This window comes from Rhinolophus sinicus, chromosome 1 (assembly GCF_057876585.1).
Source record: "Rhinolophus sinicus isolate RSI-liver-muscle chromosome 1, RSI-T2T, whole genome shotgun sequence".
Taxonomy (NCBI): domain Eukaryota; kingdom Metazoa; phylum Chordata; class Mammalia; order Chiroptera; family Rhinolophidae; genus Rhinolophus; species Rhinolophus sinicus.
The window spans coordinates 2,205,509-2,228,867 of NC_142501.1; the positions used below are offsets into that span (position 1 = coordinate 2,205,509).

Below are 23,359 nucleotides of genomic sequence, written 5' to 3' on the forward strand. Positions count from 1 at the left end.
AGTTCTCCATCTCAGTAAGTTTTCAACATAAAGGTTTTATCCCCTGGGGAGGTACAAACAATAATTATTTATACATCATGGGACTTTCGGCAGGCAAGGTGATTGGTTTGAATCAGTTTTCTGGTATGATGTATGAGACTCACAGACCGTAGTAAAAACAATGCTACTTCCTTGTATGTGCATCAATAAAAGCCACAAGGGGCCCGATTCGGGGCTCTCAGTCCTTTGAGGCTGTGAGACCCTTGGCCCTTGTTTCAAAACTTTCTTGATTTCTGTTTCTTTCTTAACCTTTCGTCGCCCCTTCTCATTCTCTCACTGTCTGTGTTGCGCTGGACACGACAAAATGCTAGCATCAGGCCCACTGCTCCTTTTTCTTTTTTCTCTTTTGGCCTTCACAGAGTTATCTTAAATTTTTTGCACCGAAGTGATCACAAGAAATTTGATTTATTGTAATTTATCCAGCATCTAATCTAATTGGATTGCAATGGGAGAGTTTTTCAGTGTTACAGTAGACAGGAAGAATAGGGCCAGGAGGAAGCAGGGAGAAAAGGAAGGAGAAGGCAAGGTCAGCAATTAAGGAAAAGGCCCACTACAATCCGGCCAGAACTGGATGTTGGTGGCCGAGAGTGGATCCAGGACACCATGTTGCCCCTTACGGTGACCTTTTCGCTGATTACAATAGATCCTAATGTTATCAGCATGGCAGCCAAGAAAATCTCTACCCTGGGTCGCCATGACAGTTCCAAGAGGCAAATAAGGACAAAAATGCCCCTTCCCGATGGGAAAGCCTAGGATGCACCCCCAAGTCCTGAATACCCCACCCTTTCTTTTTCTTTTTTTTTTTTTTTTTGAGCCTTGCTCAAGCAAGGCTTCAAAAAATTTCACCACCAATCCTTTAGTGTTCCTCCCCAGGAAAAAAATCTACTCAAAGACAGAGATGTTCTTTTTCTCTCCAAAGAGAGACGAGACTCCACCCTTTCATTTTAAGGGTGTCGACTGGCTAAAATAACTCTCCAGATAAATCCACAAGAAAAAACGGTTTATTCGAGGGGGGAAACAAGGAAAAAGAAACAAAAACCACCATCCGCAGTGTGGGAACGCACACCTCCAACCCGGGGCTCCAACAGGCTCCCACGTGAAGAAGGAAAAATAATGGCCCAGTTCCAAGATGGCTATTCTATTTATTAGCATCCCTCCCCCTGAAGTTACCACAAAGTTCAACAGGGGGCCCAGCTCCCCCCACAGCTCCCTTCTCTTCCTGGCAGCTGCTCTTCTCCGAGCTGCCCACTTCTCACCATCTTGAGAGTGACTGTCCTTTAATAAATCCTCTGCTTGCTTGGCTTACGTGGTGTGCCCTTAAATTCTTTCCTGTGATGAACACAAGGACCTGTTTTCTGGAACCATTAGGAGCATCTAATACTTCTGAAAGTACAAATCCTTCCTTCCCTTTTCCAACATCTACGTGGAGTGTGTATTCTGGATGGCAACCATGACAGTGTAAATGCCCCATCTTGTGTGTACTTCACAACATATGCACGATTGTCCCCATTTTATTTGGGTTACACTTTGGTTTGGCGAGACCAAGTAACTTCCACAACACAGAATTTCAAAACCAGACTCAGGAGGATCAAAAACAACCAAAAGACAACAGACTATATGCACCCTTCAAATCTAAACTTTTTCTGTCATCCGTCTTTGACCTTCCACTTACACGGTATATTTACATAAATTACACATTAAAGCAGAACCAAAAAGGAAAACTATCTTACCTTCTGTGGAAACGTCTTGTTTAAATTTTGTACTCAGGCAAAACATAAAAACATTTGCAGTGTTTCCTTGGAGTATATGCAACTTTAAGAAAAATGTTTTCATTCAGAAGACGATTTATAATCTCTTCACCTGAAATATAAAAGGAAAAAAACTTATTTTGAGTTCTGCCTTTGTAAAGTTAACTTACTACAATGGTAGGGAAAAGGAAAACAAAAATCACTACCTTAGTATTCAAGTTATCAGAATATTTCACCATTGAAAAGCTAAAAACTCCCTTTTCTTTGCTCATTCTAGAGACTGGTACTGATGATATGCACCCATCCTGTGTCTGGTTAACCAGCTCAGTGACTGCACTGTCACACTAAAGACTCAGGGACATGAGAAGGATATCTTTGAAGTTGCCCAGTTTCATAACTAAACACTATCTATCACCTCAGAAGAGACATACCCCTGGTACAAGGTGACTGATAATACATCACAACTTCTAGAAGAAAAGCACCTAAAAGTGCTCCAACTGTGATCTCTAAATACCATTTCCAAATAAAGAGACCAGTATTCCTTGGTGAAATGACTGACTCCAAGGTCTACAGCAAAACCGTGGACAAGTGGAGCCTAGGACTGGTCATACTGTGTGTGAATGCAAGTCGCAAGTTTACCTTTTGAAAATTAGATTTAGCAATAGACAGGGGCACTATAAATTATAAATAGACTTGAGACACGGAATCATCCAAAGTGATATTTAGATCCTGTTTGGCTCCAATTAGAACAATCAACTAGCAAAAGATATTTTTGAAGCTATTGGGGAACTCTGAAATACAGACTGGTATTAGATGATAGTAAGGAGTTGACCGGGAATTCTTAGTTGTCATACTGATACAGTGTCTACATTTTTAAAAATAAAAGCTTCCTGTTATTAGGAAAGTGAAGTATTCATGGTGAAATGACATTATTTCTGGGATCTGCTTTTGAAATATTCCACCAAAAAACAAGAACCAAACAAATTTTAAAAGTGTAAGAGGGAAAGGGACAGACTAAAAATAAAATTGGCAAAATTTGATCACTGTAGAAGCTGGGTGTCTATTATAATGTTTTCTCTACATTCGTGTATTTTTTTTTCAGCCCCCAAGAAGCCATAACTTTATTAATGATAGAAACAGTACAAATTTCAAACCAAGCTGCAGTTACTCTTTTGAAACACCAAAAAAAGGTCCTTGTCTTGTAGAGATAGTTACATTGTTAATTCCATAATAGCATTTATAATATCATTACTGTTGTTTTTTAGGGCTCGGACTGCCTTTGCTCTCGACACATTTGCTTGTGACATGACCAATTTGATGTCCTTAACTTCCACACCTGTTTCATCAACCTCTTCCTCTTCGCTCTCCTCTTGTACAGTTGGAGTCTGCGTGTTTTCTTGAATGTTTGAGACAGCTTCACCTTGAACTTTGAATTTCTCAGCAGCTGCTAGCTGTGCTTGCTGAGATAAATCCTCGATCTTTGCTGCCCCGAAAACTATGTAGGTATCTGCAGCTGGGCTCTTGTAGACATCTGGTTTTGTGATGACAAAGAGGATATTCTTAGATTTCCGGATAGTGATCCTAGCAACCCCAGTAACCTGTCGAAGACCCAGTTTGGACATAGCCTTCCGTGCCTTCTTTTCACTCCAGCTCTGTTTTGCTTTACTGACGGGTTCTTCATCGATTTCAGCTGCTGCTGCTGCTGCCAACGGGGCTTGTTGTGTGGCAGCCTGTGTGGAATCTTGTTCCTCAAGCTCTGGTACTGACTCATCACTATCAGATTCTGTTCCAGACCCTGTCTCAGCCTGCGGCTGTGGCAACTCCTGCTCTGTAGCAGGAACGGTTTCTGTGGCTTCACCGGGCATTTTGTGCGGGGAAACGCGAAACCAAGATGGCGGCAGAGAGAGAACGAGCGAGAGCGTGACCCATGCCTGTTCTACATTTGTGTATTTTTAAATTTCATATAAAAAAATGAAACAAAACAAAGCAATCAAAGTTGTGCTGGCAAGCCAGGAATAAATAAGTCAACATTATCATTTTCTAAAATAGGTAAATCTTTTTACATCTAACATTTCATAAATTCAAGTTATTAAGTTAATTCAAAACTGGCTTCCCAGCACTTTATACAGTTTTCAGAAGAAGGAAGTGTTTCTATAAGGTTGACCTCAGGCATGTTTATCCTAACTTTGAACCAATGCTTTTCTAACAGGCATCTTCTTGACAAGTCACACCTGGTGTGAGCTAGCAATATGGCATCTGTAGCCCAAACAGCGGGGACATCAGGAGGGACATGCAGCCAGGGAATGAGTGACACATCCGGAACAGGCACATATCCTGAGCCCTGCCCCCCATTCCCTGGCAACGTCACCCTCTCCCACACCTTTCCACTGCAGGACCCAAGCCTTCTGTCAGCTGTGTCCTGCAGCGCAGACACTGTGGTCACTAACGGCAGGTCTGTCTGCTTCCCATGCCCTCAGGATCTCCTTCTGCGGCCCTGGGTTTTCCTGGGGACCCTTTTCCCAAGCCCGATCCCCACCTCCTTCCCAAAACACATGAAACCCCTTCATGTCCCAGGACACCCAGGAACAGGCCATGTCTGCTCTCCCTCCCAGGCATCCCAGCCAGAAAGGGGGTAGCATTCTCACAGGTCCCAGGGCTGCGTGAGAGGCCAGCCTACACCTTTATTCTAAAAGCTCTGTTGTTGATACTTTTGCTCCTGGCCAAGACAAAATAACAGGGAGCAGATTTACCTTCCCACCTGCAATTAAATAAATGAATAAAAGGAGAAGCTATGTGAAATGGTTTTCAAGACCCTGGGTACCAGGCAATGAAGAACAGTGATCCCTGACAGAAGGAAGACAGGACGGGCCCATTAACTGCCCAGCTTTCTGCCTAAGAAGATGCTCAGGGCCAGAGCAGAGGAGCAGGCAGGGTCCAGCAGCCTCCTGAGCTGAAGAAACAACTGGTGGCGTAGGGGGGCCACAGCGCTGGTGACCAGAGCCAAGGGGACACTGGAGGGGACAGCTGCACAGGGGTCTGCAGCCTTGGCGCGTGAGTGAGGTAGACATGAAGGGTAAGCGCTACCCAAGGGTAACTGGGCCACCTGGAGGCCACAGGGAGCTGGGGACAGGCACTGCTCTCCTCTCCCCCACATTCCCTCCCACCCACAGTGGGAAACACCCTAATTCTCGCCCAGACAAGTACTCAGAAGACTCCTGCGTTGGGTTCGAGGAAAATTAGCCCTAGACTGAGCATAACTCTGGTCCCACCTACAAGCTTAAAAGCAAGACCCACCAGAATCAAACTATTTCCAAGTAATTTAGCCACATCCCAAAACAAAGGTCAAGGACATTTATAGAAAAACAAAATACCCAACATCCAACAAGATAAATTCACAGTATCTTGGCATCCAATGAGAAATTACCAGGCATGCAAGGAAGCAGGAAAACACAAACTATAATGAAGAGAAAAATCAATCAAAACCAACCCAGAAATGACACAGATGATAGAATTATTAGACTGGGACATTTAAACAGTTGTTATAACCATATTTCATATCTTCAAAAACCTGGAGGAAAGATTAGACATTTGAAATGGAGCCATGAAACATACACAAAGACCCAAATAGAACCATAAAAATACTCTATCCAAAAAAAGGCAAAGAGAAAAAGGGAACAAAGAGCACACTGTCCTTTTCCTGGAAGCCCCCACACCAGGGCACGTTGAATGGGTTCTGCGTCCTCCCCTGCCCTGTCCCGGCTCTCTCACCCTCACAGCTGAGCCCCCAACCTGCACCACCCCTTTTCCCACCTTCCCTCCTTGGCAAACTCCTGCCTGCTCTCCGAGCCCCAACTTCAACCACAGCCACCACGTCCAACCTTCCTGAGTCCTTCCTCAGCACTCCCCCAAGTCTGGCGACACCTCTTCCAGACAGTCGCATCATAATGATCTGGTTTCAAATATTTTTATTTATTTTACATTATGAAAATCTTTAAAAACTATAAAGAGGTCCAGAGAAGAGTGTAACAAATATCCATGTATTGAGATTTAATAAATGTTAACATTTGTTCGCATGTCTCTTCTTTTAAAATAAGAAACCGGGTGGGCCCGGTGGCTCAGGAGGTTGGAGCTCCGTGCTCCTAACGCCGAAGGCTGCCAGTTCAATTCCCACATGGGCCAGTGCCAGATGGCTCAGTTGGTTGGAGTGCGGGCTCTCAACCACAAGGTTGTCAGCTTGACTCCTGTGTGGTGGGCTGCGCCCCCTGCATCTAACAGCGGCAACCGGACCTGGAGCTGAGCTGCGTCCTCCACAACTAAAATCAAAAGGACAACTTGACTCGGAAGAAGTCCTGGAAGTACACACTATTCCCCAATAAAGTCCTGTTCCCCTTCCCTAAATAAAACCTTAAAAAAAAAAAAAAAAAAGAAGAAACCATTTCTAATATTACATTGAGGACCCCACAACCCATTCAACTCCCTTCTTCCTCAAAAATAATCATTACCTTGCAATCAGTACCCACAATGTCATTCATTTACTACTCACATATCTGTAAGTAATGCACTGTTTTAAGAATATAGTTAAATACTATTACAACAGACATGCACTCTCCAGTTGTTTTAAGTTCAACTTGGTAGTTTAGAAAATGATCTATACTGAAAATGATCTATAGTTTTCATTCCTTTATTTTAAATATGGTCGACATTACCCCTCTGTATAAAATGGTCCTTTATGCCCACTTCCCCACTGAGGTCCTTTCAGGTTGTCTCTGATTTGTCACTGTCGCGAACAAGGTGGCCTGGACGCTCTGGGCATTCCTCCTATTGCACAGTGAGTGCTTCCCAGCTCTTAGTCGCCTGCATGGGGCGCACGCTCCCGTGGGAGGCTGTGCATGGGCCCAGTGCAGCTCGGGGCAGCAGTTCGTTCACAGGTGAGCAGCACAGGACTAGCCCAAGGCCACACGGTTGTCAATGTCACTTCTAGACATTGAACCCAGGCTGCTGACAACAAAGTCACTGTTCTCAGTCTCCACGTGACACCAGATTCTGGCCCAGTCAATAAAGGAAAAAAGGTGTCAAAGGAGATGCAGCGGGAATGACAAAGATGGAAGACGATGACATGAAGGCACTACCAGGGCTGCAGCGTCCAGGAAGGGCCACCCGACAGAGCCAAGAAGAGACAGAGCAGGTCCTGCAGTCTTGAGGGGAATGAGGTCCGGAGGCAGAGGTGCCAGTCTTCAAAATGGGGCAGTGGCTTCTTTGTGGGGTGTCAAGTGTTCTGGAGTTAAAGGTGATGGGTGTACAAACTGGTGAATATACTAAAGGCCACTGAATCGTACACTTTAAAATGGTGGATTTTATAGTACGTGAATTACATCTTAATGAGAAAAAAATGGAGCAGTCAATGGGCTGAGAGGTGGGAGTCAAATTCTTGAAGAGGAGCTCCACAAGCTTTCGGTGTCGACAGCAGCCCAGACAGAGGTCGCCAGGTATCGTCTATTCAGCAACAAGTGAAAAGAAGAGACGAAGAGCCCCAGCCCAAGGAGCATGACGTCCAGCAGAGAAGGCAGAGCCCGAAGGACTGCCCAGTGCCCACTGTGAGGGACGTGGCCGCGCAGGTGCCCAGGCCCAGGGCATCCTTCCTTGGAGCCCTGAGGCTGGGAGCCACTCAGTTCGCTGTGCCCTAGGGAGTCCCTGGAGACAGGGATGGAAGTATTGAGCTCGCAGGGTAGGTGGAAGGGCTGACTGGGGCACAGCTCAGTGCTTGGAGCCGGCCTGCCCCCAAGTGAGCGACTGGGGGAAGGCAGCTGTCACAATGGGCAGGCAGGGGAAGATGTGACTTCCACAAGGGTGGTGTGGCCGGTGGCTGAGGCCTCCACCACAGACGCAGCGGCAGGGCCCAAAGCTCAGCCCCGCCGCCTGCTGACCAAGGTGCCTCAAACTCTGTGCCTCAGTCTCCCCAGCCAGAAGGCGCACCTGATGACACAGTCTACATCTCAAAGCACCGTGACCTCAAAACAAGGTGACCTGTAGGAGGTGCTGGACGCAAGCCTGGCAAACAGCAGGTACACAGTAAAGGTCGGCGAGCAGGGGAGCAGGGAGTCGTTAGGGAGCAGGGGCTGAGGGCCGAGGAGGCTTCCACGAGGACACGTGGCTTCAGTTTCACTCGTTTTAAATTACTGACCACAAACCTCAAGTGCACATTACACAGAACCTAGTGAGCCTACTCTCTCTAGGAAGCCAATTTCCCTCTCTGAAGACAACTTGACAAATTTTAGATGAGCACAGGTTCCGTGCAGCTCCATACACCAAGAAATGAGCTATATTTGCCCATCCACGACTCACTCCCGTGACCTGCTGTCACCACCAGAAGGTGGCAGAGCGACGGGTGCAGTTCTGAGCCTCAGCTCCAGGACACTCCACAGCGCCCATTCGTGCCCTCCTGGAATCCTGTGACCAGCGTGTGAAGCCCTGTCCAGCCTCAAGGATGACCGAACCCTGGAGAGAGGCCTAAACGTCCAGCCAAGACCCCAGCCATCTGAGGAAGCCAGGCTGACGACCTGAGGGACAGAGAGGCATCAGCCCAGCTGAGCCCAACTCCGACTCAAGGCCAAAACCCAAGACTGTTGTTTTAAGTCACTAATCACTGGGTGGTTTGTTACAAAGGAACAGATCACTAATTTAACAACCATTGTATCCCTTCTACTCTTCCCTTAACCCTCCACCAACCTTATGCCCTGAATTCACAGAAAAAGCAAAAGGTCTCAAGTGGTACCTTCCGTCTTCCCTCCATTAAATGTGCCACAGTCCGCCAGCCCCACAGCTACTCCTTGTCAGCTGCTATTAGGTTGGTGCAAAAGCCACTGCGGTTTAAAAGGTTAAAAATAATTGCGAAAACCACAATTACTTTTGCACCAACCTAATACATCCTCTGCTAGAAGCTACATGCGGGCTTCCCCGCATTCGGTCCCGATCTCTCCTCTGTCCCTCTGTCAGGCACATATAATGCAGGTCAGAGAGTCCTGCTTCCAGACATGGAAGAGCAGCTTGTGTCAGACTAATCCTCCTGCTGATAATAATTATAAACTCTGGACAAAGTACAAAAAAACAGCTATTTGAAGGTATTGGAGACCAACTGAAAACATGCAGAAACCGGAGGGGACACAACCATTGGCAGGAGGACAGCCAACTGTATGAGTGCTACACTGAAATGGTTTCTGATCTGAGGGCACTTCCTGGTTATCACAGAGAGTAGGGTGACAGTGCTGAAGGGGAAACAGTGCTGTGCTATCTCATGACAGGAGGAAAACAGGGTCAGAGTTCAGGGCTACATAATGGCTGAAAACTGAAGGGGAAAATCCAACAAAGAAGGGAAAATCCCCCAAATCTGCAACAATTCCTCCCAAATCCTTGGTTGACTCCTAAACTGTACGTGGTGGGATGAGATGCCAAGAGACCAACAAGAAAAAAAAAAGTCAAACTCATAAAGAGAGTAGGAAAGTGGCTGCCGGGGGCTGGGGGCGGTGGGGAAATAGGAAGAGGTTGGTAAAAGGGCGCAAACACTCAGCTACCAGATGAATAAGCTCTGAGGATCGAATGCAAAACATGGGGACTGTAGCTGTTGTCGCTACTATATAGTAACTGAAATGTGCTGGGTATGACTTAAATGTTCTCACAAACACACGAAAAGAACTGCATGAGGTGAGGGATGTAATAATTAACTAGATGGGGAGAATCCTTTCACAATGTATACAGAAATCAACTTATGATGTACTTTAAATATCTTACAATTTCATTGCTCAATTATACCTCAGTGAGGCTGAGAGACAGACAGAGAGAAAGGAGAAAGAAAGGAACCAAGCATAAAGCAGCTGCTGTGGGGTGAAAGAACTAAGCAAAGATTTCAGCAGTTGTTCAGCACTGGGGAGACAGACTTTGGAGTTTGAATTCTGCCAAATCAGAAGGGTGTTTTATTAAAACTGCAGAAGGGCCATACTTGAAGAGTAAAAACCATGTTCCAGAACTAAGGGCTAGACCCTAAAATTTAGGGCAAAACCAAAACAGATCCACACTAGAAAATCTTCCACAGAATTGAGACACTTTGACAGCCTGCTCTAACAAAACTTAACACCTTTTAAAAAAAAAGACAACCTAAAACAGAATCTCTAGAACGTACCATCCATAATGTCCATTATACAATAAAAAGTTATTGGACATGCAAAGCAGAAACATGTGACCCATGATCAAGAGAAAAAACAATTGGCAGATGAGAACTTCAAAACAACAAGTATAAATATGTTAAAGGATTCTGGGACAAGAGAACAGAAGGAATGAACAGGAGAAAAATTGGCAGAGACATGCTAGAACTTTTTTAAAAATATAGTATCTGAAATTAAAATGTCACTGGATGAAAATAATAACAAAATAAACTCGAAGAAGAAAGGTAATGAATTGAGAAAATATACACATGGAAACACAGAGAGAAAAACAATTTTTAAAATACCACCCTGTTCAGAATGTGGGACAATAGCAAACAATCTAAACAGATGTCACTGCAGTGCCAAGAGGAAAGTAGAAAGAACATGAGGCAGAGGAAATATTTAAGAGGCAGCAGCCAAAAAGTTTCCAAAGTTGATTAAATACATCAACCCAGAGAGCCAAGGAACGAAGTAAATCCCAAAAAGGATAAATACAAAAACACCAACTTAGAAAATTACCCTCACACCAAAAAAGAAAAAAGTTTAATAGAAATAGTTTATTTATTTAGCAAAAATAAATAAATATCTTAAACACAGCAGGAAAAAAGATGATAGCTGACTTCTCATCAGAAACAACAGAAGCTAAAAGGCAATGGAGTAACTTATTTAAAGTGCCAAAAGAAAAAGCTGTCAACCTAGAATTCTATATTCAACAAAAATATCCTTCAGCACTGAAGAGGATATAAAGAACTTTTCAGACAAACAAACGCTGAAGAAACCCCAAGACATCCACAATGTACAGAGGTCTGACAATGAAGTTCACAAACTTGTTCCAACGATGTTACTAACCTATTTTGATAGCAGAGGGATTATTCATTATGAATTTGTACCAACTGGATAAAGTTCACCAAGTTTAGTATTTGGAAGTGTTGAAAAGGCTGTGTGAAAAAGTTAGACAACCAACAATTCATGGCTCTTGCATCACGACAATGCACCAGCTCACACGGCACTGTCTGTGAGGGAGTTTTTAGCCAGTAAACAAATAACTGTATTGGAACACCCTCCCTACTCACCTGATCTGGCCCCCAATGACTTCTTTCTTTACCTGAAGAGAAAGGAAATATTGAAAGGAAGACATTTGAATGACATTCAGGACACCAAGGGTAATACAACGAGAACTCTGATGGCCATTCCAGCAAGAGTTCCAAAACTGCTTTGAAGGGTGGACTAGGCGCTGGCATAGGTGCATAGCTTCCCACGGGGAGTACTTACAAGGTGATGTACTGATACTCAGCGATGAGGTATGTAGCACTTTTTCTAAGACGAGTTCATGAACTTAATTGTCAGACCTTCATACCATGAGCATAGATCAGAAGACTTAATGTTAATTCAATTCTAAAACTGATCTATAGATTCAATGTAATCCCAACCAAATTCCCAGCAAAAATTTCTGTGCAAATTGAAGAGCTTATTCTAAAACTGGCAGGAAATTTTGTAGAGTAAAGGTGAAGGTCTTTCACTACCTGATTTCAAGACTTAGCATTAAGTTACAGGAATTAAGATAGTGTGGTGCTGACACAGAATAGAAAAATAGAACAATGGAACATAACAGAAAGTCCAGAAAGAAGCCTGCACACACATCTTCAATTAATGTATAACAAAGGCTCCAATGCAATTTAATGGAGAAAAGAGAGTCTTTGCAACCAATGATATTACAATGATTACATAACCAATATGGAGAGAAAAAGTACCCTGATTCCACCCCACCCAAAAAAATAATGCAAGATGGATCATTCAGAAAGGAGATCAGTATTTGCTTGGAGATGGAGGGGTAGGAAAGAGTGGGAGAGAGGGATTACAAAAGGGCATGGGGAAATTTGGGGGGGTGATGGGTATGTACACTATCTGGGGATGATTTCATATACGTATACATATATCAAAACTTATTAAATTTTATACTTTAAACATGTGTAATTTATTGTACATTAATTCTATCTCAACAAAGCTGTTAAAAAGAAAATGACAAAACATAAACCTAAATACAAACGCTACCACTATAAAGCTTCTACAAAAAAAAGAAAAATATTGAGAAATTTTTACTTCATCCAAATTAAAATTTTCTGTTCATCAAAAGATACCATTAAGGGCACCAGCCCGGTGGCTCAGGTGGTTGGAGCTCCGTGCTCCTAACTCCGAAGGCTGCTGGTTCGATTACCGCACGGGCCAGTGGGCTCTTAGAACCACAAGGTTGCGGGTTCAATTCCTCGAGTCCCGCAAGGAATGGTGGGCTCCTCCCTCTGCAACTAAGATTGAACACTGAACCTTGAGCTGAGCTGCCGCTGAGCTCCCGGATGGCTCAGTTGGTTGGAGCGTGGGCTCTCAACCACAAGGTTGCCAGTTTGATTCCTCGACTCCCGCAAGGGATGTTGCCAGTTTGATTCCTCGACTCCCCCTGAAACTAGCAACAGCAACTGGACATGGAGCTGAGCTGCACTTTCCACAACTAAGATTGAAAGGACAACAACTTGACTTGGAAAAAAGTCCTGGAAGTACACACTGTTCCCCAATAAAGTCCTGTTTCCCTTCCCCAATTAAAAAAAAAAAATCTTTAAAGAAAAAAAGAAACAAATAAGCAGGGGCAGCTGGGTGCTGGGTGGCTCAGTTGGTTAGAGCACGAGCTCTGAACAACAGGATTGCCGGTTCGATTCCCACATGGGCAAGTGAGCTGCTCCCTCCACAACTAGATTGAAGACGAGCTGCTGCTGAGCTTCTGGAGGGGCGGCCAGATGGCTCAGTTGGTTAGAGCGTGAGCTCTCAACAAGGTTGCCAGTTCAATTCCCACCTGGGATGGTGGGCTGTGCCCCCTGCAACTAAGATTGAAAACGGGGACTTGGAGTTGAGCTGCGCCCTCCACAACTAGATTGAAGGACAATGACTTGGAGCTGATGGGCCCTGGAGAAACACACTGGTCCTCAATATTCCCCAATAAAAATTTTTAAAAAACAAATAAATAAAACTTACCATTAAAAAAAAAATAGGCAGCCCATTCTACACATGGGGGAACTGAGGTTCCAGGAAGGGAAGCCTTGTCAAGCCCAATAATGGAAGCCACCACCAGGCTTAGCTTTTCCTCGGGCTCTGGGTCAAATGCTTTGTGGTTAAATATAATAAAAATATCTAATAGGGAAAGAAAGGAAGAAAGAAAGAAAGAAAGAAAGAAAGAAAGAAAGAAAGAAAGAAAGAAAGAAAGAAAGAAAGGGGCAAACTATAAATAGGAAAAAATATTCACCCCTCACTTCCTCTCCTCCCACTCCCTCTCTATATATGTATGTGTACACACACACACATACATACACACACACAGACACACACACACACACACACGCACCATAAAGGACTCTATAACCAGACTATATTTTTAAAACTCCTAAAAATGAATAAACAGACAATCCAATAAAAAGTGGGCAAAAGACCTGATACTTCACAAGAGATATACAAGTGGCCAATAAGCATGTGAAAAGTTGCTCACCATCGTTAGTCATCAAAGAAATGCAAATTAAAACCACAGTAAGATACCAGTACTACCTGAATGGCTAAAATTAAACAATACCAAGCGCTATCATGGGTGTGGAGAAACTGGGACTCTCATACATTACTGGTGGGAGTGCAAAATGGTACCAGTTTGGTAAACAGCCAGCTTCTAAAAAAGTTAAACATACATCCATACTATGACCCAGCAATCCCACTCCTAGATATTTACCCAAAAGAAATAACATATGCCCACAAAAGACGAGTATACAAATCTTCAGTGACTTAGTCATAATAGCCAAAAAGTAAAAGCAACCCAAACGTCCATCAACAGGAAAAGAGATAAATTATATTTTCATACAAAGGAATATTACCCAAATGAACAGCAGAAACTACAGATATAGGCATCAAAATCATTATACTGAGCAAAAGACAACAGACACAAAAGAGGATATATATTATGATTCCATTTATATGAAGTTCAAGAACCTGAAAAATTAATCTATACCTATATACATCAGGACAATAGTTGCCTTGGGATTTTGGGGGGTGGTGTAATAACTGAAAAGGGACACAAGGAAACTTTCAGGGGGCGATAGAAATGTTCTGTACCTGGACATGAGTGATGGACACAAAGGTGCATACATTTGTTAAAATTCATCAAACTTAATTACTTAAGATCTGTACATTACATTGGGTGCAAAATATTTAGTAATTTGTAAATGGTGGAATATTTTTAAAGTAATAAAAGGTTGTGCAATTATACATTCTGTGTTAAAAAGAAGAGGGCTGCTTGTTACATATGGATGTGATGTGATTTCCGAGAGGAAGAGGATGGCTGAGGGACGGGATGAGAATGAAAACTGACTTCATGATACAAGCTTTGGTATCTTTTGAATTCTGAATTCAGACTGCTATGTGCATGAGCCACCCAGCAGGGGCCACAATGAAAAGCACAGGCTCTAGAGTCTGTCCACCTGAGTTGAGTCCTGGCTGTCCCTCTTATTTACTGTGACCTTGGGTACATTACTTAATTTGTGTCTCAGTGTTCTCATATAAATATTAACAGAAATATTAAGAGTAACTATATCATTAAGTTGCCTTAAGAATTAATGATTACTGGGTTAGATGTCAAAATGTATACTTTAGCACTTTTCACTCTCTGTTTATAGTAAATTCTGCACAAGTCAAATACCCGTTTTATGTCAAAATGCTGTATCTCACAAGAAGACAAGGATAATAAAAGGTAACACACTTTTTAAAAGAACAATTAAGTAAGATGGTATAGGTACTACCTTTAAAAAGTGCCTGGGCTTGCTTTTCTAAATAAATCTTTATTGGGACAGATGTGTGCACACACAAACTGCCCGTACATAATAAACTATCATTATAAAATTTTAAAACAGTATTGTAAAAGTTAGCCTTTTCCTTAACCAAAAAAAGGGTGGAGAGGGAAGGCTTTAGTCAAAGTGCCTCGAGTACAAATCCTGGCTATTTGCTGTATCGTTCATTTCTTCACCTGTTAAACAGGGAACTAACAGTCCCTATACCTAGGGTCTTGTGAGGATTAAGTGAAACAATTCACATAGAGCATGTAATACGGTAGCACACAGTCGTCAATACGTTGGTGTTGGTGGTGTGTGCGTGTGTGCCTGTGTGTGTGAATAACACCCAATCCCAAGACTTGGAACAGCGTCCCTGCGCTGAAGTTATGCCTGCAGTTGACCCCTCCTCTGGGCTCCGGATACTTCTGCGAGACACCTTCTCACTAACGGTCCTTGGGCTTGTCAGACTTCGCCACTACTTTCAGCCAAGAGAAAGTCTTACTTTCCACCTCCAACCTCTAACTTCCCCACACCTGCCACCCCCCACCTAGCTTCCCCATTTCAGTAAACAGTGCCTCGGTCCACCTAACTGTTCCATCAAGCCTAGAAAATCACCCTGAGTCCTCTCTCTTTCCCTCATACCCCTCTTCTAATCTATCAGCTAGTCCCAACAGGTCTGCCTCCAAAGTCTCCCCAGGTCGACCACCAAGGTCTAAACCACAACAACTATACCCACTGCCAACACCTCACCTGCCCCATGTCATGACGATGGCACTCAGGGCCTGCAAGGAACAGCGTGGTTGGAAGGCCAGCGCTCTAACCCAGATTCCCCTTCCCTGGCCATACATCAGTCTTATCTAGGTTCCTGCAGGAGGTTCACCTCTGGGCCTTTGCATGTGCTATGCCTCAGCCTGGAAGGCTCTGTCCCCCACTCTTCTCACAGCTAGCTGCTTCTCGCCTTCCAGAGCATAGCTGGTATGAGAGTTAGATGCCAAAACGGAAGAGAAACCAAAAAGGAAGGGACATGGAGAAGAGGTGAACAGCTAACAGTCAGTGATGGCCCAGGAATTGAGGCCAAAGGGCACAGCAGCAAGAGGCCATGGAGGGAGGGGATAGGTGGGTGAAAGAGTAACAGGCTGGAGAAGGCCATAGGGACAAGACAGGTGGGTACAGTGACACAATGGGGGAGGGGTGCAGTGACAGGCAGACAGTGACAAGCTGGGTGAGCTGGCAGTGACAGGGCAGGGGCTCAGGAGCAAACTGAGAGTGGTCAGAAACAAGCGGGTGAACAATGCAGGTAGTTAGGCTCCAGGACACAAAGTGGCAGGTGGGGTGTGTGGAAAACAGCACAGTGATAGGTGGGGAGGACCTTCAAGGGGCCAGTAAGGTGCATGAGTGAAGGCGACAGGTGTGAGGACGAGATGATGAGGATGGAAGAAGAAATGGGGCAATGAGGGGTAAAGGGGTCGGAAAGTGACAGAATGGGGGGAGGTGAGACCCTTGGAGCCATAATGGTGATGGAAAGAGTGGGTGCTGTGAGCGATGGCAGGGGGCACTGGGGAGGGGAGTGTCCTACACAGACAGGCAGGAGATGGGCAGTGGGGGCACTGACAAGGAGGGTCCTTGAGAAAAGGGTGAGGGGAGAGCCGTGAGGGCAAGGATGTGAGCACCGACAGGCTGAGGAGGACTGACGGGGCACTTGATGGCAAGGGGGTGCTGACTGGGGGGACACTGACATGTGGACACTGCCTTGAGGGGCACAGACATGGGCACACTGGCAGCATGCGGGAGGGGGAGTATAACCGTAAAGGCACTGAGGGAGGAAGGGCACTGACACACGTGACACTGAGCGGCTAGGAGGGCACTTGGAGGGTCAGTAACATGGGGGACACTGACTGGGAGGGCACCAAGGGGAGGGTGGACACTGCCTTGGGACAAACTGAGGGGGGACAGACAGAGGATGGGGAAGACACTGATGAGAGTGGATACTATGGAGTGGACACTGACAAGGTGGACATAATGGGGTGAACACATGGGATATCACTGACAGACGGTCACTGACAGGGGAGGTGGTCGCTAACGGGAGGTCCCTGACTGGGGGGGTCACTGACAGGAGGTCACTGACTGGGGTGGTCACTGACAGACGGTCACTGACAGGGGAGGTGGTCGCTAACGGGAGGTCCCTGACTGGGGGGGTCACTGACGGGAGGTCACTGACGGGTGGTAACTGACAGGAGGTCACTGACTGGGGGGGTCACTGACAGGAGGTCACTGACGGGTGGTAACTGACGGGAGGTCACTGACGGGAGGTCACTGACGGGTGGTAACTGACGGGAGGTCACTGACGGGAGGTCACTGACTGGGGTGGTCACTGACAGACGGTCACTGACAGGGGAGGTGGTCGCTAACGGGAGGTCCCTGACTGGGGGGGTCACTGACAGGAGGTCACTGACTGGGGTGGTCACTGACGGGAGGTCACTGACGGGAGGTCACTGACGGGTGGTAACTGACGGGAGGTCACTGAATGGGGGGGTCACTGACAGGAGGTCACTGACGGGTGGTAACTGACGGGAGGTCACTGACGGGAGGTCACTGACGGGTGGTAACTGACGGGAGGTCACTGACGGGAGGTCACTGACGGGTGGTCACTGACGGGAGGTCACTGAATGGGGTGGTCACTGATGGGAGGTCACTGACTGGGGTGGTCACTGACAGGAGGTCACTGACGGGTGGTAACTGACGGGAGGTCACTGACGGGAGGTCACTGACGGGAGGTCACTGACAGGAGGTCACTGACGGGTGGTAACTGACGGGAGGTCACTGACAGGAGGTCACTGACGGGTGGTAACTGACGGGAGGTCACTGACGGGAGGTCACTGACGGGTGGTAACTGACGGGAGGTCACTGACGGGAGGTCACTGACGGGTGGTAACTGACGGGAGGTCACTGACGGGAGGTCACTGACGGGTGGTAACTGACGGGAGGTCACTGACGGGAGGTCACTGACGGGAGGTCACTGACGGGAGGTCACTGAATGGGGTGGTCACTGATGGGAGGTCACTGACTGGGGTGGTCACTGACAGGAGGTCACTGACTGGGGTGGTCACTGACAGACGGTCACTGACAGGGGAGGTGGTCGCTAACGGGAGGTCCCTGCCTGGGGGGGTCACTGACAGGAGGTCACTGACTGGGGTGGTCACTGACGGGAGGTCACTGACGGGTGGTAACTGACGGGAGGTCACTGAATGGGGTGGTCACTGACGGGAGGTCACTGATGGGAGGTCACTGACGGGAGGTCACTGACGGGTGGTCACTAACGGGAGGTCACTGACGGGAGGTCACTGACGGGAGGTCACTGACGGGAGGTCACTGACTGGGGTGGTCACTGACAGACGGTCACTGACAGGGGAGGTGGTCGCTAACGGGAGGTCACTGACTGGGGGGGTCACTGACGGGAGGTCACTGACGGGTGGTAACTGACAGGAGGTCACTGACGGGAGGTCACTGAATGGGGTGGTCACTGATGGGAGGTCACTGACGGGAGGTCACTGACGGTTGGTCACTGACGGGAGGTCACTGACAGGAGGTCACTGGGGTGGTCACTGGGGTGGTCACTGAATGGGGTGGTCACTGATGGGAGGTCACTGAATGGGGTGGTCACTGACGGGAGGTCACTGAATGGGGTGGTCACTGACGGGAGGTCACTGACAGGAGGTCACTGACTGGGGTGGTCACTGACAGGAGGTCACTGGGGTGGTCACTGGGGTGGTCACTGAATGGGGTGGTCACTGATGGGAGGTCACTGAATGGGGTGGTCACTGACGGGAGGTCACTGACGGGTGGTCACTGACGGGAGGTCACTGACGGGAGGTCACTGACGGGAGGTCACTGACGGGAGGTCACTGACGGGTGGTCACTGACGGGAGGTCACTGACGGGTGGTCACTGACGGGAGGTCACTGACGGGTGGTCACTGATGGGAGGTCACTGACGGGAGGTCACTGACAGGAGGTCACTGACTGGGGTGGTCACTGACAGGAGGTCACTGGGGTGGTCACTGATGGGAGGTCACTGGGGTGGTCACTGACAGGAGGTCACTGATGGGAGGTCATTGACTGGGGTGGTCACTGACAGGAGGTCACTGACTGGGGTGGTCACTGACGGGTGGTCACTGACGGGAGGTCATTGACCGGAGGTCAGTGACGGAGGTTGAGGTGGGGGGGTGGAGGGGGTCACTGATGGGTTGGGGTGGGGGAGGTAGGGGGGTGACTGATGGGGGTTGGGGGTGGTGGTGGGGGTCACTGACTGGGGAGGTCACTGACCTGTGGTCACTGACGGGGGTCGGGGGGGATCACTGATGGGGGGGTCACTGATGGGAGGTCACTGACAGGAAGTGGTCACTGACAGGTGGTGACTGACAGGAGGTCACTAATGGGTAGTCACTGATGGTGGCGGATACTGACGGGAGGTCACTGACAGGTGGTCAGTGACAGGAGGTGGTCACTGAGGGGAGGTGGTCACTGACAGGTGGTCACTGAGGAGGTTGGGGTGGAGGGGGGAGGGGGTCACTGACGGGGGTTGGGGGCGGTGGGGGGGGTCACTGCCGGGAGGTGGTCAGTGACTAGGGAGGTCACTGACGGGTGGTCACTGTCAAGAGGTGGTCACTGACAGAGTGGTCACTGCCAAGGGGTGGTCACTGACGGGTGGACACTACGGGCTGTTCACCGGCGGGGGCTGGTCACTGAGGAGGGTGGCCACTGACGGGTGGACACTACCGGGGCACCGACAGGAGCAGGCTCTGAGGAGTCTGAGGGCGGCCGCACTCACCTGCCCCGCGGGCCGGGCGTCGCGGCGGCTCCTCGGAGGCCCGGGTGGAGGCCACGGCGCTGGCGGAGGCAAAGCCCGAGCGGCCTGGTGCGGACCGCACGCACATGGGCCCGGCCAGGCGCGGCGCCTACGGACACGGCGCCCCCCGACACGGCGCGGGCCCGCCGGCAGCTCGGGACCGGCTCGGGCCGCTAGCGGCGCTCAGGTCGCTCCAAAATGGCGGCTGCGGCGGGGGGCGGGGCGCGCGCGCCGGGGGCGGGGCCTTGCGCTGAGCGCGTGCTCGCGCGGGGGCGGAGCTGAGCGTGTGGGCCGGGCTCTTATGGTCACCTGGACGCGCTGGGATGCCCGGACGCGATCGGTGCTACAAGGGCGGCAATGCGAAGGTACAGGCGGCTTGAGAGCCGGGTGGGTGGGCGGCGGTTTCTCCTTTTACTTTTCCCTCTGAGGTATCCCTAAATTTCTGTACAAGCATAATTAACTTGTTATGGGATAATGCATTTACGGTAATAAGTTTTTCAATGCAACGTCAGCAACAGAGCAACCCCTCCAGAGGCCTGAAAGGATTGGAGGGTCACACTTCTGGGTCAGGGGTCTCCTGCTCTCTGGGGGGCCTTCCACCCAGGCTTTAGGCCTCTCCCACTGGGGCAGCTGGGTGTCCTCTGGGGCAGCTGGGTGTCCTTGGGCACGTGGCGTGGACATGGCCAGAGCAAGAGTGAACCGTGGTTAGCCCCCCATGTGTCATGCAGAGCTCCTCTCTAGGTCTTGTTTCCTAGTAACTGGACTGGGAGCGCCTGAGCAGAAGCCACCACATTTAGTGTTTTTTCCGGGTGCCCCACAGGTGTACTGTGTTTTGCACATTAAAATATTTACCCGTTTAACATTTGTTGAAATCGTATAATTCAATTAAACCAACTAATCTCTAAAATGAGAATTATAATTTCAGGTGTCAGCGTGAACCGTGGGAAAATGTTGGAAAATGAAATTGGACACTTAAGGAATGTCTACAACCTACTCCAGTTACCAACTTCCTGCCTCAGCTGCAAAAGCATCATACCGTGGTCCTCTCTGCGAATGCGTACCTGGACTTGCAGATGCTGAGCTTCGTCACGAGAGGGCGCGCGAGGGTTTGTTCTGGGGCTCGCTCTGCTGGCTGGAGCCACCGCCTTCCAGTTACCTGATTTCCCTGCGTCCAGTTCCTGTGGCCTTCAGCTTCCCCAGCACCCCCTCGGGCGGCTTGATAGCAGAATGTCTTCCCCTGAACGCCTTTCCCCAGCATCCTGCACGGCAGATCTCTGGCAGGTTCTGTAAGGAAGCGGGAGTAAAAAAGTATCAGATTTGCAACCGAGAGGAGAAAGGCAAGCGGAGGTCCCTCCCTGCAGAGATTGGGGCGCTGTGGGCTGAGCTGCAGAATGGGGCCTCAGAACAGGAGGTCTCTTCCTCTGGCAGTGACCCTCCAGCACTCTACTGACAAAGCTAAACATTGTGCCAACTGCAAAAGAAACGCTTGGGGGTCCAGTTCCATGATCACAGAACAGGCAACGAGAAGTGGATTCAGAGAGGAGTCAGTAAGTGGAAAATGGTCAGAGTCCAACCCTCTGGATAGTCAGCACCTGTATGCATCCTTTCAAACATATTGGAACTTCCACACAACAGCAAAGCAACTTATATTTTCACCTAACACAAGATATGTCCATCCTTACTGCAAGTGAAGAAATTCTTACTCTTTCAAAATGAGCATACGCACTCCCGACAGCGTATGCTCATTGTATCTATCATGGCTACATTACTTACTCCTCAAATTCTGTCACTGTCCCACTGAATAGTCTCTTATGTTCTTCTCTTTAAACTAACTAGTAAAGTTAACCTGTGACAACTTGCATATTTTAAAAAATGGAAAGGAGAGAGAAGAAAATGGCATATATATATATATATATATATATATATATATACACACACACACACACACAAATAAACACATTGTAACATGCAAAGCTACTACAACCCTTGTTCCTGTAACTGGTCATAAGATGTGGGCTCTTTAACAGATTTCCTTTCTAAAGTGACTTGTAGTGGACATAAAACAGCTAAAATCAAGCCAAGCTGACACAGAATGACCAAATAAAATTAATTCTATTACTAGGAACATCAAATGCAAATTTATTCACCAATAACTGTAAGACATGTGCTGCCTCTGGAGTTCCATCAGAGCAGAAGGAACTGTCCTGTTCTTCCCTTCAAAAGCCCCACAGGGGCGGCTGGATAGCTCAGTTGGTTAGAGCGTGAGCTCTCAACAACAAGATTGCTGGTTCAATTCCTGCATGGGATGGTGAGCTGCGCCCCCTGCAACTAAGATTGAAAACGGCAACTGGACTTGGAGTTGAGCTGTGCCCTCCACAACAACGTAGGTTGAAAGAACAACGACTTGGAGCTGATGGGCCCTGGAAAAAGACACTGTTCCCCAATATTCCCCAATAAAATATTTTAAAATATTAATAAAAAAGCCCCCACAATGCCAAGGACACACACACACCAGGGCATCAGAAGACCACTGCTCCGTAAACCCAAGTAGGACACACACACGGAGAGCCATACCTATACTATGTACACCATAACCAAATTCCTGTGTGTCAGAGGCAGAAAGAAAACCCTAAAAGCAGCAACAGAAAAATGACCCATCACATAAAGGGGAACAATGATGCAACTAATTCTTGTCATAGAGAATAGAAGCCATGACAGTAAAAGGGCATAAAGTGCCGAAGAAAACAATAAAATCTGTCATTGAAAAAAACTGTATACCCAGCAATATTATCCTTCAAAAATGAAGGTGAAACCAATGAAGGTGAGATAACAACATTCCCAGATAAACAAAACAGAAAAGCCATTGCCAGCAGATCTGCCTTGCCAGAAATATGAAAGGAAGCGCTTCAAGTTGAAAGGAAATGACTCAGATGTTGACTAAAATCAACAGGAATTAATGAAGAACCAAAGTCAACAATCCCTCTGCATCATAAACACTCTCAACAAACTAGAAATAGATGGGAATTTCCCCAATTTCATAAAAGGTATCTAGGGAAAATCTACGACTAAAAGCAAATCTAATGGTGAAAGATTCAAGGCTTTTCCTCTAAAATTAGAACTGAGGCAAGAATGTCTGCTTTCACTTCAGTTCTGCAATGTAGGGTTCCTCATGTAAGGAGTTTGGAAGTCATCACTCAATCCTAACAAGTGACAAGCAGAAGAAACTGAAAAAGCAACAACCCTTCTTGGATCTGTAAGAGAAGGGAGGACACAGGGCAAACTACTGCTCCCAAAACTGGAGAGACAGGTGAACACAGGTCATCACGGCTTCCCGGAGCAGAGATTCACGGGCAGAAACCACCAGGGAATCTGTACGGGGATCCCCTGAACTGTAATTGATGCATTTCTGGAGGCTCAGAGTGAACAAGTCAGAGTGAGAAACTCCAGGGACCCAGTCATAAGGGGGCCCCACGGTATTGTGAGATTCACCTCCAGGAGCTCGACCAGGTTTCCAGTATTAGAGAAAGAGCCCCTCATGCTTCCAGTGAGGGAGGAAAGCAACCATTTTAAACACACCAGGCACCCTGCTCTCAAGACCTGCCCTCGGGAGAAACTAACCGGGACCTGGCCAGCTGGGGATCATCAGAGCCCACTGACTGCAGAAGGGAAATACCCAACTC

The 23,359-nt window shown here is 47.5% G+C and overlaps 2 protein-coding genes across 8 annotated transcripts in view; both read right to left on the minus strand.

Moving 5' to 3' along the window:
* Positions 1-19,901, minus strand: part of PPP6R2 (protein phosphatase 6 regulatory subunit 2) — a 64,332-nt gene extending 44,431 nt beyond the window's left edge. For 6 of the 7 annotated variants that reach the window (XM_074326662.2, XM_074326659.2, XM_074326661.2 and 3 more), the window contains exons 1-2: positions 19,662-19,898; positions 1,770-1,899 (exon numbers count right to left, since the gene is read on the minus strand). The gene's annotated coding sequence lies outside the window, so the exon portion shown is untranslated. Of the gene's footprint in view, positions 1-1,769; positions 1,900-19,661 lie in introns of all 7 variants that reach the window. The other variant, XM_074326660.2, reaches the window with a different exon arrangement.
* LOC109456676 (nascent polypeptide-associated complex subunit alpha-like) lies at positions 2,916-3,732 on the minus strand. The gene is given in 2 exon segments (XM_088795634.1): positions 2,916-3,090; positions 3,092-3,732. Coding segments are annotated over 2 exon segments (603 nt in total). The 5' UTR covers positions 3,653-3,732; the 3' UTR covers positions 2,916-3,048.
* Positions 19,902-23,359: the final 3,458 nt, after the last annotated feature.